This window comes from Molossus molossus, unplaced genomic scaffold (genome assembly GCF_014108415.1).
Source record: "Molossus molossus isolate mMolMol1 unplaced genomic scaffold, mMolMol1.p scaffold_m16_p_1, whole genome shotgun sequence".
Taxonomy (NCBI): domain Eukaryota; kingdom Metazoa; phylum Chordata; class Mammalia; order Chiroptera; family Molossidae; genus Molossus; species Molossus molossus.
In genome coordinates, this window is record NW_023425344.1 from 16,707,612 (window position 1) to 16,729,912 (window position 22,301).

Genomic DNA, 22,301 nt, shown 5'->3' on the forward strand with positions numbered 1-22,301 from the left:
GGTTCTGTTTTACATATTAAAGACATTGGCAATATAAACAAAGGGTCTTCTATAACTAGTACCTTGTCCGGCTTAAGTATAAGCACAGAATCAAATGTAATAATGTATGCCAACCTTTAGGAAATCAAGTTAGCTTTCTATAAATTATCCAGTAAAACTGCCTACATCTAACTTCAGTACTATACTTGAGTTAGAACAAAACCTACCATGACAGATGTTCAATAAATTCATGTTTGTATAATTAATAATCTCCAGCCCTGGTTCGTTTGGCTCAACAGTTGGAACGTCCGCCAGCGGACCAAAAAGTTCCAGGTTTGATTCCAGCCAAGGGCATGCACCTCGGTTTTGGTTCATCCCCAGCCCCGGTTGGGGTTGTGTGGGTGGCAACCAGTTGATGTGTCTCTTTCACATCAATGTTTCTCTCTCTCTCTCTCTCCCTCCCTCCCACTCTGTCTGAAGATAAATGTAAAAATATCCTCGGGTAAGGATTAAAAACTAAAATAAAATAATAATTTCCAAAGTACCAGGCTTATTTCTACATCTTACCTCCAGCCTTGAAAGAATATTTGGATTCATTCATTCATTTCACAGTGACAAGTAATGTCAAAGTTTAATTCAAGTTAAAACCCCCAGCCCGGCTGCTGTGGTTCAGTAGTTGAGTGTCAACCCATGCAGCAAGAGGTCGCCAGTTTGATTCCCAGTCACAGCACATGCCCAGGTTGTGGGCCTGATCCTCCAATGAAGGGGCATGCAGGAGGCGGCCAATCAATGTTCTCTCTCATCAATGTTTCTATCTCTCCCTCTCCCTCTCTTTTCCTCTCCCTCTAAAATCAGTAACAAAAAACAAAAACCCAAATTGTAATTCAGTTGTTGTGTAAGACGGAACTTCATCAAATTGGTTTAATAAGCCCCTTTCTAATTAACTGAGATAACTGAGTTAACTGGTAATAAGATCCAGGAAGTTCTCACACTGGAAATCTACCACCACCATCAGCAGTAGCAAGAGTAGCAATGTTGACTTAGCACTTTCTGGGTAACAGGAATTACTCTGATATATACACATATTAACATATTCAATCTCAGAACAACCCTATCAGATAGTTATTATTAGCTCCATCTTCTGAAAAAGGACTAAGCACAGGGAAGTTCATTAATGTAGCCACGATCACAGCTAATAAGTGACAGAAATGGCATGCAACCAGGCACTGTGATTCTAAAGTCTGTGTACGAGGATCTATTTCCTTTCTATTTTCTTCTCAAGTCATCTATTTTAAAATGAGACTGCTGTGTTGGAAACCATTCTGTAATCTCTATGTAGGCCTTAATGCAGTTGGTGCTTCAAACTGTTGTCTCCAGGGGCCCCAAAGAATACGCTGTGGCAATCTGCTATGGCAATACCTGGTAAATCCCTACCCCCCCACCCCCGTCAACCTTAAAGGTTCTGTACCAGCCAGCTCCTTATTGTAGCAGTGTTGTCCTGGGCTCTTACATTTGTTAAATATTTTAAAATTCTGTTCATCTTCTTGCCTAGATTGGCTTTTGGAAATTGAAAAATTCTACAAGTTTCAAGTTCATATTGTGTTGAGTAGCATTTCTTTGGTTGACTTGTTCAAAACTTCTTTCCCTTTAAGCTTTATAAGAGACTCATCACACCTTGAAACCCAAACTATTCATTTCTGTTACTTAATTATAGATTTCAGTCATGTCTTGTCTTTAACGTTTCCTGATCATCTAGAAGCTTGTCCTAAAGCTATATATAAAAACATCTATGCCCTCCAAGAGAGAGCTACAACACATTTTGCTTCATTAACATTGCCCCAGTTCGGGTCCTTAACCTTGTGACAGATTCCAAAATTGAAATGAATCTGATATCCAAAAGCAAAAAATTCACAATAAAAGGCAAATTATATACACCAAATCACCCTGTCACTATATTCTCTCCACCAAGAGAAATTTTAACAAATCAGGGAAAATGTCTTATGAAAAACCTACCCCCTTTTTATGATTATGCTAAAAATTCTCCCAGTCTATATTGTACTGGCAAATTTCAGTTATCCCTTCCAATCTCCTCGGATTTCTTAAAGGGTTCCGTGTACAAAGTACACAAACATAGACACAATCTGTTCCCAAAGAGTTTACAGTCCAATTAGGCAAGAGAGAGAAACCAAACTGTAATCACCCATACTGTCCACAAAGCAGCCTATAATATCTCAAAAGTGATCTCATGTGGAGTGCCGACCTAACAAATCAGTTGGATACTTTAAATATACAGACATTGCCGTCTCAAATAAATAGATTATTTTTCCCTGCAGAAAAAAAAAAATGCTGTTCTGTCTACCTAGAAAGCTCTGTACTCTGTAAAACAACCCCTACTACTCTAGCAAACCACTCCTTTCAATTCAGGCCTTGATTTAAATTTTCCTCTTCTCCAACCTAACTGAGTTCTCAAATCATGCTTTCATATAAACCCCACTGTTCTCTTTCAGAAGCCTGATCACAATTTGAAATTTTATACTTCCTTTTTATTTGCTTTATGGAGATTTAGTTTGGACTACTATACCCAGTACTGCCTGACATACAGGAGGAACTCAGTATTAATTGACTAAATAACTAAGCACTACTTGAGCAAATTACTGGGTTCCCTCAATATCAAAATATTGTCAGTAATTTTGCAAGTACGAGGGAAAAAAACAAAACTAAAAAGAAGCACCATCGCCTAAAATAACAGTGAAATTAATAACTTCAAATACTGTGATGTTTTCCAGAAGGTTCAAGACTATCAAATTGTTTGTTTTTTTTTATCCTCATCGGAGGACATTTTTCCATTTTTTGTTCAGGTAGAGTGGGAGGGAGAGAGAGGAACAGAGAGACAGAGAGAGAGAGAGAGAGAAACATCTATGTGAAAGGGACACATCGAGTGGTTGCCACCCACACAACCAACCAGGGCCGGGGACAAACTGCAACCGAGGTACGTGCCCTTAGCAGGAACCGAACCCGGGTCTCTCCGAACCGCAGGCCGACGCTTTAACCGCTGAGCCAAACCGGCCAGGGCTCAAACTGTTTTATTCCCTAAAGAATTATCAGCTCCTTCAAAAAAAAAAAAAAAAATGAATTTCTTAAAAACCTTTACAACTCCAACTACAAATGCTTCTTAAAATCCACTGCAGCCCAGCCGGTGTGGCTCAGTGGTTGAGGGTCGACCCATGCACCAAAAGGTCACCAGTTCGATTCCCGGTCAGGGCACATGCCCAGGTTGTAGGCCCGATCCCCAGTGGGGATATGCAGTAGGTGGCCAATCAATGTTCTCTCTCATCGATGTCTCTGTCTCTCTCTTCCTCTCCCTCTCTCTAGTATCAATAAAGAAAAACAAAAATTTTGCCCTAGCTAGTTTTGCTCAGCGGTTAGAGCGTTGGCCTGTGGTCCAGAGAGACCCGGGTTCGGTTCCCGGTAAGGTTGCAGTTTGTCCTCGGACCTGGTTGGGTTGTGTGGGTGGCAACCACTCGATGTGTCCCTTTCACGTTGATGTTTTTTTTTCTCTCTCTCTCTCCCTCCCACTCTATCTGAACAAAATATCGAAAAATGTCCTCGGGTGAGGATAAAATATAAATTTTTTTTAATCCACTGCAAAAGTATATCAACCTCTTTGTCCTTTAACATAAATACACTAAAATAAATTAAGGTATTTTTCTCTGACTAGTCACAAATTTGGCAGCTATCTTTCACTGAGAGGTCTTGCTCTTCTTTAGCTACATCATTGGTTTTGTTTTGTTTTATCCCGTAATTTCCAAGATGGCAAAGGAACAGTTCAGGAAAAAAAGAGGGGAGCAGACAGGCATATGTAAAAACCATTTAGCAGTGGTGATTTTGCAAGTTAATGTGTTTATGGGGACGGGGTAGCTATTTAAGGCTAGTCTAACAAAGTGTGCACTAATTTATCCTAGTCCCAATCCTCTGAAAATGACATGATATTAGACCTAGAACCTAAAACTCATGTATAGTGTCCCAAACACTGAAGAAATCATCTCTGGACCCTTAATCTGTATAGAGATGACTTAAACTAATTTAGCTAAAGTACTCTCAAACAAATTTATTTAAACAGTATTTGATTATCATCAACAATGAGTAAAAAAAAAAAAAAAAAAAAAAAAAAAAAAAGATAATGGTTAAATTCAGAGTCCCTCAGGCAGAAACTTCAGAAATTGGTCCTTCTCTTTACCATCCTCCCATGGTAAAAAATTAATGGCTTCTGGCTATATAACAGATACATAAACATTTAAAATCTATGTATGAAAGTATCTAATGGAGGGTATTGATAGTTGTCTGATGTATTCCCTCTTCCTACCTAATTAACTATGTAGCAGATCCTCATTTAGTTAAGGCTTTAGATGTTTTTAACATCTATGTTCTCAAGATATGAGTTGATAGATGATGATACAAAATATATCTAGGGATTCATAAAAAACTGGTTTAAAAAAATTTTTTTTCCTTTATTGATTAGAGAGAGAAAGGAGGGGAGAGAGAGAGATAGAAAATCAATGAGAGAACATCAACCGGCCGCCTCCTGCATGCCCCTCACTGGGGGACCTGGCCCACAACCTGGGCATGTGCTCTGATAGGGAACTGAACCACCGACCTCTTGGTGCATGGGTCAACACTCAACCACTGAGCCACACCGGGCCATAAAACACTGTTTTTAATGGAGCATTACCATTAGTCAAAACTATCACTAGACCCGTACTTAAAGACATTACTAGGTTAGCGTCTAGCTCTTCAAAAGATTCTAGAAGAAATCTCAATAACCTTACCCTGTCTGGAGCAAAAAAAATGAATTTAGTTATAACCCCTGGAAACCATTCCATTAAAAATAAAAAAAATCACAATGACAAAAATACTGTCATTTTGAGCTATCAAATCTATTTGTTACTCCCTAGTAACTGAACCAGAATCGTTCACAAGCATACTTCTTTTGAAAGCCTACCACTTCCTACTTATTCCCTCCCTCCCTCTCTGCCCCAATACTGCACATAACTTTCTCATCTACCATTTTCCAAATTCTGTTCTCTCTGCTCAACTGTGGCTTACCAAGAAAAGTTCAATGCATAGTGAATCAAATGTCAGAGTATTATTATTCCTCCTAAAAAATGAATAAAAGCTCTCCTTTATTATCGTCAAGTCCTTGACACTGTCACATTTTATTTACTTTTTAAATACGTTTTTACTGTTTTTTTGAGAGACAGAAACATCGATGTTAGAGAGAAACATTAATGAGCTGTCTCCAGCACACTCCCTACTGGGGGATGGAGCCTGCAACCTGGACATGTGTCCCAACAGGGAATCAAACCAGGAGCTCTCAGTCCATGCATGGGATGACCCACTGAGCCACACCGGCTGGGACACTATCGCATTTTAAAGTAAGTCAATTACACTGTAATTACAATTAATCAATAATGTAGTTATCACTAACCTAAAAGATTTATTCAATGTAGAGTAAGGTTTAAGCAAAAAACATGCCCATAAAGTCACAGACAAGCTAATTTAAACACAAATTCAAATGCTATTAAAATAATACTGAATTCATTAATCTCAAGATCTAATAAAATATAGAAAACTAAAAAATAATGACATAAAACTTGAAGAGTATTTTGATTAAGGAAAATTTTTAAATTGTGATATCAGTTACTGTACTATATTTTAAAACTTTCTCTTTGAGAGATATGCACTGAAATATTTACAGATAAAAAGAGTATGTCTAGGATTTGCTTCAAATTATATGAGACAAGAAAAGGTTGGGAAATGGATGAAACAAGACTGGCCATGGTTAAGATGAATGATAAACACACGGAAGTTCATTATACTATTCTACGTCTGCATACATTAAAAAATTTCTGTAAAATATACCCCCCCCCCATAATACTGTGGATATTTCTGCCATCAAAGACTCACATTACTGCCCATGTTAACGCCGTGTCCCAAAATTGTCTTTTAGAAACAACCTCTAAGGGAAGATTGCATGGTGACAAAAATAATTTCTAGAAAATGATTTAAATGTCAAATGTACACAGAATAAATGCAATAAAAGGAAAAGATTTTCAAAAGAATTACCATCAGACAACATATATCACTACTTATGCAAAATGCAAATATAAACAAAAAATTAAGAAAGTTGAATAAAATGTTAGAAAGCTCAATAGAGTAGTCAATAATGTGTGCCACTCAACAATAAAAAGGAATGAGGGACTTTGAGGAATCTCCAAGGGTATACTACCAAACAAGATTCCTCTTTTTGGCTGATAACATATGTGTGGTAATAGTTGTATAATTAACATTAAAAGCCCTCTCTCCTAAATAAATCATATCCCATCCACACATCATTCTTTCTAAAAGTAACTGTCCTTTACTAAGATATGTCACTTTATTCTTCTACCACATTTAAATAACATTTCACCTAAGATTCATACCAACTAATTAAAATCTGACCTTTGAACCAATGTCTACTGAACATGTACTACTACCAAGAAAGAGAATCCATAATAAAATGCTATCTAGTAAGTTTAAGGAGGTCTGCTCTGGACTAGTCTAAATTTGGATGACTTGAGACTCTACCAGCAAAGTTTCCTATCCAGTGGCAGAAAACTAAAAGATAAAGGGTCTATTTTTAAAGATAGTACTTACTTAAGAATGGTTTTTGCACTACTGCAGTCTTCAAATCGAATGGAGTAACCAACTTCCTGGCCCAACATCACATCCATTTCATCAGCAACTCTCTGAGCCACACTCATTGCAGCCACTCTCCTGGGTTGGGTACAGGCAACTCCTCTCTTGGGTCCTGGTAATGATCGCATGTACTCCACACACCACTGTGGAATCTATCAAATAATTTCACATTTAAATTAATTCTACTCTACCTGCACATCAGGTATATTTAACATAAAAGTATTTTATTGCGGTCTAATAACTGAACACAAAATTCAATTAGGCATGCCACAAATTATTATTTATGATTGAAACTTACAATAGAATGAGCACTCTAAGCCAAAGAAGGGTCATGCCTAACACTGCCACGACATACAGTAATTGTACTGAGTGGGCTAGGTCCACTGAGGCTTTGCTAAACATGCTCTAGTGTCAACAGTTCCACCATTAACTATGTTTCTATGCACAGGGAAAAAAAATCCAACTCCGGAAAAATTCTACTTTATATAAAAGGTTAGCCCCCCCCTCCAAAAATCTAATTATAACTTAAATTCCTGTACAATTTGAGTTACAAAAATGCAGATGAAAATAGAAATCATATCCACTTTTAATTATATAGCTGTTATCTTTTAATTCAATTCAAATTTGGTTTATATGCCAGAAGACTCTAGGATAGGTATGCACAATTTTAGTAACTGTCATATAGATTCAACAGGGCCCAGAGAAGCAGTAGCAGCACTTCCCTGAAGAAAGGAGGGCAGCCAAGGGGAATGGAAGAAAAAACCAGCAAGCACAACTTGGTTGACTGCTTTGATGACAGGGCACTTCCTATTTCATTATCAATAAAAGCTAATAGATCCTCTAATTTCATGGTTCTTCACTCACTATACATGGGGGGAAAAAACCATGGGAAAAATCCAAGTGCGTACTCCATTAAATGGGAATCCACTGATACAAGAAAGACATGATGGGTCTCCATCAAAGCCTCCAAAAGCCTATCAGACTCTATAGCTAAAAAACCCCACAATAAACAAAAAGCATTTGGGGGGATTTTTTTGGTATAGTAAAATGACACCTGAAGAATACTGATTACTATACTAATACTACATTTTAGTTAGGTTACTTCTGCAATTTTGGGATGTGCTGTCATTGACGAATATCTGAAAGAGAGAAGGGTGACTACACTGCTTCTCTAGGAACACAACAATGCAGATCTTTAAAGATTTTAAATGAACAAAAATACTCGACTACAAGAAAAGTAGCTCTCTGAGTTCTGTAAATCCACAGGCCAAAAAGTTTAAGTGGTTTTCCAGCAAGGCTGGCTGGCAGGCAGGCAGGTAGGCTAGCTAGCTATCTTCATTTTAGCAAGCCTCTCACAAACCAAAATGTACTTTATAAGACCAAAGATATTTTAAAAACAATTCACTGGCCAATTAAAGCTATATAAAATTAATTCAGAATTCTCAAGGCAAGATTGCTCACAGATTTTTAAATTCACTCCAGTGAAATGGATAAGCTTACTGCCACTTTAAAAACAAAACATAAACAGCTTTATAATCCTGCAATTTTCAAGTTTTTATCTCAAAAACTCTTTATACTCTTTAAATAACTTAGGATGCCAAACAATTAACAGACTTATTGTATTAGAAAATTAAAATGAAGTATTGTTAAAATATTAATTCCTAACAATAAAAACTCATCCTATGTTAGCATAAACATTTTCTATGAAAAATAACTATACCTTCCAAACCAAACAAAATTTAACAAGAATACAGTTTTACATTTTTGCTTATCTCTAATGACTGGCTTAATAAAAAAAAAAGACAGCTAGATTATTTTATCTGCTTCTATTTTGAATGTGTTGCAATCCTTTTGTTTTGTTTGTAAGTGCACGAATAAAATACCAGGACCTTTGAAAGGGTTTCAAGGACTTTCAAGGGTTCCCAGACAATATTTGGAGAACCACTTAGTCAATCCATCTATTCATATTCCTAAGAATAGCATTAAGAAAGGAAGTAGGTCCTGAAATATGCAGGCTACTGGCTATTCCTGCCAGGAATCAGATATTTTCCTACAACTCTTTCTTTCATCTCCTTCCCTTCCTCCATTCGTGGCCAACTTCCTAAAAATTGATCCTCAACACTCTAGTCTTCTTCTTCTACCTATAATACATTAAATGTCATTCTTAACTCTAGTTCTTATCCCTGATCTAATGGTCATTGTCCACTTGAAGATATTGTATTGGTATCCCAAATTCAATAAGTTCACAACCAAATCTATTTCTCACCTTCCTCCAAATATTTAATAATTCCTCCTAGGCCCCCTACTTAATAAAAGTGTACACCCTAACTCCTATCTATCCTTTATTCTCCATAAACTTTATTATGACTTCCTTCATAGTCTGTCATCAACATTCTCACCAGACATGACATTTTGTAAAAACCCTTGTCACTGCCCTCCAATTAAAAAGCTCTGATGCCTCCCCAACCTATCGCAAGATACATCAAGGCCCAACCTACTGTTCCAGTCTCACCTACCCCGCCCTCACACTTCATAAACATCCTACACCCTGTCCAGGGCATACAATGCTTTCCCTTTTGTAAGCCTGTGCCCTTGCTCACTGTCCCTTGGCTGAACCAGCTTCAGTTTCTTATATATGGATACCATATGCGCGTATCACATTGCAATGTGAAATGTCTTCACTGAGTCTCTGTCAAAAGTTAGTCATTACTTGATTCTGTTTGGAGAAATTTCATTTTTCTGATAGGCACATAAGACACACAAAAAGTGGCTGACTAGTCTTAATGGTTTTCAGTCAAAGTTTACTAAAAGTATGCCAAAAAGTATTTGGGGAAATTCACTAGTTAACTGTTCAATTTCCCCTCAAATCCCCCAAATGCCCTGCAATTCTAAGTATCCAAATATCTTAAATATCCAAGCAAGTAAAAAATTAACCCAAATAATCATAAACCTCTTGTTTTGAGTTGACTGGACCTTCCTCTCCACTAACTGCTACTAAATAAACTCATCTCTGAAATAAAGTTAACCATATAAGGCCACAGAATAATGGTATGAAATAAATACAACTTTAGCTGAGACAAAAGAAAAAAGTTAAATAAATATAGAGCCCATCTAAATCTACTACGTAACCCAAGGAAAGCCACTAAACCTCTTTAAGATTCTCATAAATCTAAGCCTCACTTTACTCATCTGTAAAATGGTGACTATCTTCTTTGCAGAAATGTTGAAAAACTTATATAATACACACCTAGTAAGTATATAGTGCCTAGCTTTACCCAATTAAATGGGTGTGGTTAATACTATGCAAATGAAATGAACTGGTTAAAATAATTACTAAAAATACTATGGTATCAGTAAGTTTTAGAGTTATAGCTTTTCATGTATTCAATTCTTTAAATTTCCATCAGGTGACAAAAATAAATCAACAGTTTCAGTTTCTAAGATCAAAACTAAGTTTTCCTTCACTTAAAAAAAATAAAATCAAACTCACTTCGGATCAGACTTTTATACAAGCTTCCTACTTTAATTGCTATTGTAGCTTTTAAAGTGACTCCATGAAATACTCAAATTGATAGATTTGTGGCATATGAAACTTATACAAACATGTATCATAGGTACATTAACACGGAAAACAAGCCAGTAGGAAACACAACATATTAATAATTTTAAGTTATCATTAAATTCATGTCAACACTTTCCTGAATTTTCCAAATTTCCCACAATGGTCAGGGACTACTACTTGTGTAATCTCCAAGAAATTTTTAACTGATGGGTCAGGCTAGAGCATATGAATATATGGTTAACCTTAGTCTTAGCAAGAAAATGTGAATTAAAATGACACTAAAATACCATTTTTCACCTATCGGTTTTGTAAAACCTCAAGTTCAGTAGTACATGCTAATGGTTTCCCACATATGCTCTCATGCATGCTCATGGTAAAGGTAACTGGTATGTTACCTATAGAAAGCTATTTGGCTGTAGCACAATTACAGTCCTCTGACCCAGCAATTTCTACATCTGGGAATTTATCTGACAGATATTGTTCATGCAAAACCACCATTAGAAGCAGCCTAGATGGCAATAACATGGACCCAGTAAGTGTTGGGTGTGTGTGTGTGTGTGTGTAGGGGGTTACCTAGATGGATGGAGGTCATGAGTGAAGAGACTTCAGCAGTACTTCCATTTTTAAAATAGATAATTTTCACATGGTTCAAAACAATTCCAAAAACAAAAAACAAATAAATCAAAACAAACAACAAAACAAGCAAGAATGACAAAACCAAAAACCATCCCAAAAATTCAGATCTCCTAACCCAAGCACCGGAAAATAAACCTTATGTAGTCATCCCTTGCCACTTTACACAACTTTCGCAGCTTCCCTCTATCGTGGTTTTTTCAAATACTATACTATACTATACTATATTTGAAAAAATCACGATAGCGTGAAGCTGCGAAAGTCAAAGTGGCGAGGGATGACTGTATATAAAAAAAGAATCCTACTTCGCAGAAATTCATTTATCCTGGTAGAATCTGGACCTGATTAACCGCGATGAGGGCCAACTGTACCCCCAATTTTGTATTACCCCAGAGTCAGAGTAGGAAGGGCAGCATCACTCTGCCATCCTTAATGTAACAAATCGGGAAAAAAACTGTATTGCTATTTTCCCCTAGAGACAGGAAAATAGGTACTCCCTACTGGATTCCCACTCTAAAAGGCACTTAAAAAAGTATGAAACAGGACAGTAGCTATTCTTCAAGATGTCCTACAGACCACAGACAATGAGAATGACCACAAGGAACAAATAAACAACATTCAATAAACTTAAACATTAATAAAATATGTAGCACGGTATACAATAACTCACCTGTGTTGTTTTACCAGACCCAGTCTCACCAACCAGTACAAAGGACTGATGTCTAACCAGAATATCTGTAAACCTATCCTTGTATTCCCAAACAGGGAGCTGAAGCCGTTTCTTTAGAATATCATAGTATCGAGGAGTATGGGGTAAGTTGGTAAACGGATTAATGCATTGTGGAAGTGATGTGTGTCCTGCATGTCCGGTATGTGTTGAATGAGCAGAATGTGTTGAATGGGTTGAATGTGCTGAGTGGGTTGAGTGAGCTGAATGGGAAGCTTTTAAAGGTGGTAATCCAGCACTGATAAGCATAGCATTAGTGGAAGCTCGCAATTCCTTCTCCTTTTCTTTCTCCCTCTCCCGCTCTCTATCTCCTCTATCACGTTCTCGATCTCGATCTTTAGACCGATCTTCACGATCCCGGTCACGATCTCGATCCTTCCTATAAAAAGAAAAAGTAGAATTCAGATTCCGAATTTTATGCAAAATGTTCACAGCAGCATTATAGTCACAAAGAAAGTACGTGTCCAACAACCAAGTGAATAAACTAAAATAAAACTCAATGAATTATATAAGTACCAGAAATAATAAAAGAGAACTTATAATCAAAAATTTTCCATGCCTCACCCATAAACATCCTTTCCTTTCTTGATGATGCCTCAAATTCTGTTAAGGGACAGTCTCTTTCCACAACCTTTAGCCATCAGATTACACAAGAACTCAGCCTTCTGCAAGTAAAATCCCTTCCTACTTAGAAGTTAAAAATTGAAGGCAGCATAGGGAAAAAAGTAGAACCAAATCAAGCAGAGAAGAAAGGAAGGGGAAAGGGAAGGAGAAGGGAAAGGAAAGGAAAAAGGATGGCATGACAAACTCTCCCTGAGTCTCCTTTAAGTTATACAAAAAAGTATTTTTTGCACTGAACATTATGTTCAAAATTTAACAAGAACACCATCTCTGGACACAAAGACAATTCCACCTCACATGATAATAATATAAATAATGGTTAAAGGATTGTAAGTAAATTTTCTTATGTTACACCTTCCAGTACTTTCCCAATTTTGTTCAATAAGCATACACTGCTATATTAAGAAAAACTAAAATTAAAACATTTGTATTCTTTTGTTTCATTTACTCTCGCATGATTATCTTATTAGCAACAGTGAAGCATTGGAAGCACTTTGTGAACCTATGTACACTTTGGTCATTTATAAAACTGAAACAGAACCCATTAAAAACAAGCTTCACTGAACACCACTATGTTTAAAATTATGCAGATGTGCACTATATTAAACTTAGGCCACTTTTAAGTAGTCAATTCTAGCATCTACTTTCAGTTAGTGCACATGATCCCAAACACAATAATTTAAAAATAATCTACTAATTCTACTAATCCAGTTTACTTTAGACCAAGTCCAAGACAAACTTGCCACAAGGTATTTGGACCTAGACTTGAAATAGTTAGACAACATGAAGCTATGACACAAGCCACTAGACATGTCACTGCTCCTTATTCACAACACACAAGACATACAAATTTCCCACACCCTGATTGTTAGAAGCAGAATGGAAAAGACCATTCATTCTCTGTAACAGCACATCAGCTAGGCAACAGCAACTCCCCTTGGTAGAATATACCTAAAATGCTAAACCCAACAGGAGAAAGGATGGTTCCCCAATTACAGAAACAGACTAGCCAATTACATTTGATCTTGTGCTTATTAAAATACATAGTTGTATCCCACAGAAATGTATTTTAAAATAAGAGAGAAAAGCCATATACACACAAACACACTTTCCCCATGTATAATCACTATTACATTTATGCCAATGCTCATCTTCTACAGAGCCACAGGACATACAAGCTAGGATGAAAGTTTCTCATCCCACTGAGCATAAAGAGAAAGGAAATAAAAGGGAAAAAGAAGACAAAGGACAACCTAATAAACATACAAAATGAAGTCTCACAATTTGAAACTTGAGGTTCCTAGCCTAACTCTAAAACATGCCGTCATTCCTTCTTTGCTTCTCTCATTCTCCCTCTAGTCTAAGGTACTAATTAAATAAGTATTTATATTTCCCCGCAAATATGAATGAGGAACATTTTATAATAATAGGGTAGACAGAAATGTGCCCAACAAAGTGAGAAGTACTATAGCCACGAATGGTTCACAAGCTGGACATCTTTAAGATCGCAGAACATACAATTCATATTTCTAGCACTCCACCAGCAGTGGGGACACAACATACAACAAGTTTAATGAAATACTCCCCTGTTTCTAGCACAGCAGCAGGCACTTAACATATGGGCCTAACCTTTCACGGTTATAAAATGTGAGGGAAAGTGATGGACAAAGTAAATCATATTACCACCTTGCTTTGTTACAGTAATACCTATTCTAACCAGGATGCTCTTCCAGGGCCTATGAAGCATAAAATGCATTCTGAAGACACAAAGATTAACTGCTGACCATGAAATGGGGGTAATTTTTATATAAAAGTAAAAGAAGCACCGAGCTGCATAATCATTGGCAAGGTATAATAAGCCTCAATTTACTAATCTTCAAAGTAAAATTAGTTGAATTGAAATAAGAAAGCAACAGGAAGGATGCAAAAGGCAAATTTAATCACCTCAAAATGTTACTTATGATTCAAACTGTCTACCATCAATGGAGAAGGGAAAAAACTAAAGGTCAGTTAAGGAGAGTTCAAAGCCTCAGCTTCATAAGTATGTGTATACCTGCTCATATGCAAGTTTTCTTTTTTAAATAGGCACTTTTGTTATAAAGTTTTGTTGTTATGAATGCATAATATCTGAGGTACAATGCTTACAAACTCTCAATGCAGAGCTTTATAATCACTGAGCCACAATACTGGCAGGAAGAGAAAATCTGACAGTTGTTGAACAGGTGGTTCGGTACTCTCTCAGCTCAAACCTAGCTCAGTCAGCACTTAAAGCTAACTAGAGGCCAGTTATTTTTCTCCTCATCTATAAAATGTAGCTATTCATATACCCTGTGGGGTATTTCAAGAATTAAATGAAATACTGCTTATCATTCAAGGTATTTTTTAAAATGTACAATAGCATGTTAAAATTCCACAAGGAATAACAGGAGCTAAAGCATCGCTAATGGAGATGTAAACTGACCATCAAAATCAGAATATTTTACATAAGCATTGTTTTTTATCTGGCAATCTCCCTTCCAGGAACTTCTCGTAAGGATATAAGTGTACAAATATGTACACATAGGATGTTCACCATACTTTTCACTTACAAAATAAAAGACTGGGAAACTACCAAAGCATCACTGAACAGGAAACTGGTGAAATAAACTATGACATCCTTCACAAGTGGAATATTATGAAAAGGATAATATAGACCTATTATATAGTTTAACATATTTTTTAGTAAATAAAAATCAAAGAAAACATATACTGAAACACCCCACTGATGTTAAATATTATAGTTCATACTTGTGAATAAATATTCAGAGATCAAAAAAAGTTAAAGGATTAACGACAGGGATAAAAATTTCACAGAATTTTTTGCCTTTTGGTTTATATCCTCATATATGGACATTTCTGTGTTCTTTGGAGCAAGCTACTTAACTTCACCTAGGATTGTAGTGAAAATGTGCTTATACATATGAAACATTTAGAATAGTTCTGAGAGCATAGTATGTACTCTATAGATGTTATATTAGCATATTTGTTTCACATTTTGGCAATAGAAAAGCTCTTATCTGGAAGTAATATCGAAAAAAGCATCCAAGTGAAAAATGTTCCTATTTTCAAAAAGTTTTTCCCATACTTCAACCGTAGGTTGTTTTTTAAGCAATAATAATATATATAAAAATGTGTGGGATGATGGGGAAAGAAATGAGGTCAGTTTGTAACAGAAACTTTTAACTTCTCCAAATGACCCCCAAATTAAAATATACTAGGAGTAAATAAATCTATACAGGGCGAAGAAAAAGTAGGTTTTCAGTTGTTCATATGGAAAATAATACCATAATTACTATATAATACAAGAATAAACTGTTTCATGTACTTACAGCTCTAAACCTACTTTTGCCCCCACCCTGTATATAGTTTGAGAGCTTGAACAAGAGTGAAATCTCCCACTGAATCAATCACCTTCCCTTCTCATTACTGGGGAAAGAATACAGCCATGTTTGGCAGTGAAGTTCACAAAACTGACAAGCCTACTCTCTCAGATAAAACCACCCACTAACTACTAAGGCTTAAAAAACTAATCTGCGCAACTGCATCAGTCAACAAAAGTGACTTTTAAGTTATAAAATATGCAGGGGGGAAAATCCCAAGCACTAATAAATGTGGTAAGCTCACTGCTAAAAAAAAATTTAGTTTAATGAGAAACGACAGGTGACCCAGAAATGACTACAAATGACCCTCCAAAATTATCTCAGAACTTGGGCTCTCTTACAGGTATATGTCACATAAAAACCAAGACCTAGAAAATCCACATTTTTACTAAGGATACCTGTTTTGCAAGAGAAAAGGAGCAATCCATGTACATATAATAGGAATATGAATCCCAAGAAAAGCATTTAAATGGTGCACATACACACAAATATAAGTAAATTCATTCCCTCTCAGAGTATTTTGTTCCAATTTGAACCCTTGTGGGAGACATGAATTGCATCTAAACCAGATGACAAATTATTCTGCTTCACAAGAACCAAGAACCAAGTCCCCACCTTACTGATCCATCATAAAAGTCACTAAAATAGGCTTTAATGACTCTTAACTAGTCATAGTATGCGTGCTGTAATATAAGAAGAAAGAGGCTAAGAGTGAAAATAAAAAGATCAAGGCTCTAAATCCAGCTGTGAACTGTGTAAATTGGCACAAGCCACCTTAACAACTCCGGGTCTCCCTTTCTCATCCCACAAGTGGAGTTGACTGCACTCTCTTTTAAAGTCACTTCCAGCTCTAAACAGTCTGTATGTAACAAGTACCTCTAATACTCTAAAGCTGGTTTTTTTTTTTGAAGGGGGGGGAGAGAGGAACTATAGCCGAAAGAAAGAAAAGCAGCCCTGGCCGGTTTGGCTCAGCGGTTAGAGTGTCGGCCTGCGGTCCTGAGAGACCCGGGTTCGGTTCCCGCTAAGAGCGCGTACCTCGGTTGCAGTTTGTCCCCGGCCCTGGTCGGTTGTGCGGGTGGCAGCCACTAGATGTTCCTTTCACGTCGATTTTTCTCTCTCTCTCTGTTCCTCTCTCCCCCTCCCACTCTACCTGAACAAAAAATGGAAAAATGTCCTCGAGTGAGGATAAAAAAAAAAAAAAGAAAAGAAAGAAAAGCAAAGTCTAACATTGTGAACTAAAAAATTTAGAAGATTAAAATGTTACATACTTCTGCTTCCCATATTAAGTACTTGGGAAGGTATAAAAAAGTACATCCTAACTTAGAAATCAATGCAAATGAAGGGTTTTGGGCGAGCAAAAATTCATAAGTTATATAGATGACCTGATACAGTGATTCTGAAACACACACACAATTAAATGATAAAATGATGTAAAGCATTTGGATATTCAGACTTATGTGTTTTTGCCTGAATTATCCAAATAAGTATCTTCACTTCAGGAATGAAAACTCACACTGCACAAGAAACGATTTTGATGTAATTGTTAAATTCATCGGTACCTTTAAAGAAACACCAAGGGAAAGGAATCTGAAACGCCAAGAGTCATGTATTTCGACTCTCAACCTCCCCAAGGGCGGTATTTTGTCATAAATACTAAAGACATTTTTTGAAAAGGGTCTTCTGGCTTAAAAAGCCATTTATCTACCAAGGCAGGAGGGGTAGAAATCAAGAACAGTTTACTGGTGGTGGTTGGGGGAGACTTCTAAGACCCATCCCTGGACTGCCCAATAACCACTGTTTTAGCCGAAGCAGGAAATAAAGGAGATGGCGGGAGCGTAGGCAGAGAGCGGAAGTTTGCCTAGTATCTACTTTGTAGTGTTTGAATGGACGGAGGCACGCGCTCTCCCGCCAAACTATAAACCTTCCTGCCCATCAGGTATACTCCACGCTCTCCTTTTTCTAGGCAGGCCCTCTCCTCTCCCTTCCCCCCGAGAACTCGTCTGCATGCCTCACTCAACTCCTGCCACCCCCACACCAGCCAACAAGAACAATCCACGCGCTTCTCACTTTCCACCCTCCTCCTTTTGCCTGGCGGGGCACCCGCCCGCCCCCCAGGCTCCCTCCCCGGCCCCTCTGCCGGGGAAGTACCTGCTGCCCTTGGAAGCCAATACCCCCGCCGCACCCTCCCCCATCCCGGCCCCTGGCTCCAGGCCTCACCCGGGAACCCAGGCCACGAGGTCTGCGGTTTCCGCCCGCCCGCTCCCCTCGAAGTGACTCCTGCTTGGCTCAGCCCGGGGAAAGGCGCCCTCGTGGCCATGACAGGCCTCTCCACCCTCCCGACTGGGCCGGGCGGCGGCCGCGCACCACATCTCCCCGCGCCCTTGCCCGGCCGACCGCCGGGAGTGGCGCCGCTCTCCCCGACCCGCCGCTAATATACCGAGCCCAAGGGAAACAAAGGGTACGACTCCGGGCCCCGCTCCGCCAGGCTTGCCACGGCCCGCTCCCCGCCGGGACTCCAACAAAGCCCGAGCCGCTGCCTCGCGCCCCCGGCCTGGCTTACCCATCGGTCCCCGCACGCTTCTTGCCGGAGGGGTAATCCTCCCCCAGGTCCAACCGGTGCCGTTTGGACATCTTCGAGCGGGCGATTATAAAAGAGGAAAAAAATAGAAGCTGGCGGCCTTATCGGCGCAGTCGACGACAGCTACTTAACTCTGGAGGACCCCCACCCCTCCCGCTACAACAGCCTACACCGTGCGGCCGGAACCAGGAGCTAAAATGGCGGCGGCGACGAGGGCTGGGCCTGCGTACGCGCTTCCGCAGCGTGCTGTGCGTGCGTGCGTGCGTGGTGAGCGCGCACGCAGCGGAGGCGGGAATTCCAGGCCCGCCCTGCTTCCTTCCCGCTGGCCTCTTTCTTGGCCGGGAGCTTTATGGCTCCAGAGAGGCGGCTAGGCTGGGTGATCCCCTATGGCCCTCGCGTCCCTCTGATTTAGGGAACTGAGAGAGGAGACTGATCGATCCTAGTTAGGAAATCCTATACATCTGTATTGCCCTGGCATCAGGAGAGTCTGAGACAGAGAGTTTGAGAAACCAATCAAGATCACACAGCTGGTAAGGGGCAGAGCCAGGACTGGAACCCAACTTTTTTTTTTTTTTCTTTATTGATTTTAGAAAGAGAGAGAGAAACACTGATGAGAGAGAACATCGGTTGGCCGCCTCCTGCATGCCCCCACTGGGGATCGGGCCCACGACCTGGGCATGTGCCCTGGCCAGAATCCAACGGGCAGCCCTTGGTGCCTGGGTGGACGCTCAGCCACTGCGCCGCACCAGGCAGAGACCCAACTATTTGATAACTCCAGCTCTGGAACTTGAAGCCCGCTAGCTAGATACTCTCCATCGAAGTGAGCAAAATGAGGTGAGAAAAATGTCAAAACTTGCTATAATCCATTTTTCCCTTTTATTTACCCAATCCAGACAACATGCACTCAATCTATTGATTTTTTTAAAATTAATATGGAATAGAGAAAATTGGCAGTAAGGACATGACTAGCTCCCCCTTCCCACCGTGTGCTCTTTTATACACTTTCACAGTGTTAACCCTGCCTCTATCCTCATTCTTACAGTAACTCTACAAGATAGGTATTATTTTATAGATGTGGACTCTAAGGCAGAGGGAGGTTCAGAAGTCACACAGCCATTAGGGCTGTCCCTAAGGCCATAGCAAATTTTGGGGATAAGATGACTCCGATGACTTTTGTGGATCTCTCCCCCAGAACCTATCTGCTTGCCCAATTGCATTTATCCCCAGAAAAAAATACACAAGAAAAAGATCTGTGCACTAACCCAGCTAGGTGATCTACGTCATATGGGAAATGGATGTTTGCATTCAAGGGAAGAACATAGTTAGGTTCTTATCCGATCCTCAGAACTGCAATTGCTAAGTTTAATTAAACCCTAATACTGCAACTGATAAAGAGAGTTTTGTTTTTTTATCTTTGTACCAAATCCACATTCCAAAGTCAGCACAAAGAAAAGTGAATATCTTCACTTATAAAATATACAGTACAACTTTCTACTTTAAATGTACATTTACAGTATATTGACTTTTATCAGAGGTCATGATACATAATCATTGAATTGTAAACCTAGAAAAAAGTTTCCAGCTCATTTTCTCTTTTTATATCATTTTAAAATGAGTAAACCTGAGCCCCAGGTCATGGCCAAGTTCATACAGCCAGCTAGTGCCAAAGTCAATTAAAATCCAGATTTCATTCTAACTCTTCCAGGTTCCCAGTTTGAGGGCAACTATAAAGCACTCTAAACTTTTGTAGAAATAATTAAGGAAGGGGTTAGAATTCTACCTGTTGAAGTTCTCCACCCTTGGAGGCATCAGCCTGTCATAAGTGGCTAAGAGACTTGATAAAGGAGGAACTGAAATCAAGGTGATGAGTCTTTCTCCTTGGGCCCAGTGCATATCCACAGAAAACTGTAATAGTGGCCTTTCTGGAATCTAGAAGGGGAACACAGGGCCAGTTTTCCAGGATGTTCACACTTCCTGTGAAGAGGAGCAGAGTTCTGGGTCTAAGTGATCCACCCTAGACTTTCAGGTAGAATGGTCCCTGGAATAGAGAAGAGCCTTCCACCAGCCCCTCTACAGCATCACAGCCCAGTTTTCCCTCTATCTGATCCTACTTTCATGTCTTCCTTTCCATTTGTGTTGATCCTAAGTACTCCTTAATGAACTTCCTATACATTAATCTTTGCTTCAGATTCTACTTTTCATGGAACCTAACCTAACAGATATAGTGACAGGAATGGTCCAAAAAAGCAGATACTATGATTGGATTCTGGAGTTAGCCACCCACTACTGGCTGACAATGACTCACTGGTGGCAGGTAGAACATAGTTGCCACAAGAAAGCAGAGTAATTGTTAAAACTTTCACTGGTGGGAAAGAGCATGCACTGTTGTCAAATATAGAAGAAACAATAACTATGAGAATATTGGAATTTGATTGAGTATTGCTAAATGGACTTGATACTTTGGAGATAGATAATGAGAAAATCTGAGAGTGATTAATCTGCAATTCAAAATTAAGTGTGAAAGCCAGAAGACCTTCTGGGAGCATTATAAACAGGTTCTCATCTACAGTGGGAAGACAGAAAACTGATGGCCATTCCCAGGATTTAAATATAACAGTAGTAGAAGGCCAAAGGAAAACTTCCAAAAAAGATTAAATTCTCCACATAGGCAGGCATAACATGTCAAGGTTAGGGCCCTGGTTGGGAAAGAGTTGGCCTCTGATACCTGGGGTGGAAATATTTAGGTCGATAGATCGGAAATATCTTAAATCCCTAAATTCCTTTCCACCTGGTAAGCCGGCCAAAATGCCCCACTTCTCCAAATGAAAAGCTAGTTCTCCTTCCTTGTGAGATACTCAGAGGACTCCTCTCTGTGGGATAAAATTCACCTTTCTCAGGATAAGCCCCCACTTCCCCTGCTGGCCACTAGGCAATAATTAAGTTTAAGTCACAACATAGGTTATTCCAGGGACGTCCTGGGCTGATAATATCAGAAAATGACCATAAAGACGCTGTAGAACCTAGCCAAGAGTAACAGCAGGAGCCATGAAAGTATGCATGGGACTGAATTCTGAAGGTTCTGGATAAAGAAGGGAGGGGGGAGGTGGAGCATAAAGTTTAATAAGGGAGAATTTATCAATATGGGAGTACTGTCACAGGATACAGGATTTAACATATACAAGATTTAACCCAGGCAATGGTGTGAACACATTTAGGATGTCATCTAGAAGCCTGGCAAAAGCAATGGCCCATAGTACACCAAGTTAGGAAGAAATGCCAGAACTGCTGTGGTTGACAATGTAAGGGGATTAAATACCTCAAAAAAGTGAACATGCTAGAGTGAAAAATACTCTTTTTTTTCATCCTCACCCGAGGACATTTTTCCACTTTTTTTGTTCAGGTAAAGTGGGAGGAAGAGAGAGAGAGAGAGAAACATTGACGTGAAGGTAACACATCGAGTGGCTGCCACCCGCACAACCAACCAGGGCCGGGGACAAATTGCAACCGAGGTACTGTACGTGCCCTTAGCGGGAACCGAATCCGGGTCTCTCTGGACCGCAGGCCAAAGCTCTAACCGCTGAGCCAAACCGGCCAGGGCTAGAGTGAAAATACTTATATAAAGGTGGAGAACCCAGCAGATGAATATATTCCACAGGAAAGTTCAGAGGATATACCACTCACCAAATCAATAAGGAATTTTCTGGTGACAGAGTATCAACATCACTCAGAAATTCACTGGTGACTCTCTCTGTAGTCCAGGGCTGAAGATAGAAGATGACAGTGAGAACTGGGTTCCTTGAGGCTGTAGAGATGATAGGGGCCTGTAACATAGAGGTCACATGGTAGCATTTAAACATCAGAAGCCAAGTGGATGCTACAAGGTAGGAGCGTAGTCGAGGGGCCCTGTCCCACAGAGATAATAGAGATGATAACTAGAACATTTCCTCTAGGGCAAAATGTATGCTCAACCATCAAAGCAAGTTCTCAGTCTGAACAACCAAAATAAGTTAAGAATGGACGATCAAAAAGTTGAGAGCAGTGCACTGG

At 39.2% G+C, this 22,301-nt stretch overlaps 1 protein-coding gene across 2 annotated transcripts in view; it reads right to left on the reverse strand.

Moving 5' to 3' along the window:
* DHX15 (DEAH-box helicase 15) overlaps nt 1-18,468 on the reverse strand; it is a 56,093-nt gene extending 37,625 nt beyond the window's left edge. Inside the window, exons 1-3 of one of the 2 annotated variants that reach the window (XM_036255549.1) lie at nt 18,237-18,444; nt 11,580-12,015; nt 6,673-6,866 (exon numbers count right to left, since the gene is read on the reverse strand). In XM_036255549.1, coding sequence (XP_036111442.1) covers nt 6,673-6,866; nt 11,580-12,015; nt 18,237-18,307 — 701 coding nt within the window. In that variant the 5' untranslated portion in view covers nt 18,308-18,444. Of the gene's footprint in view, nt 1-6,672; nt 6,867-11,579; nt 12,016-18,236 lie in introns of both variants that reach the window. The other variant, XM_036255540.1, reaches the window with a different exon arrangement.
* Between the last annotated feature and the right edge of the window lie 3,833 nt (nt 18,469-22,301).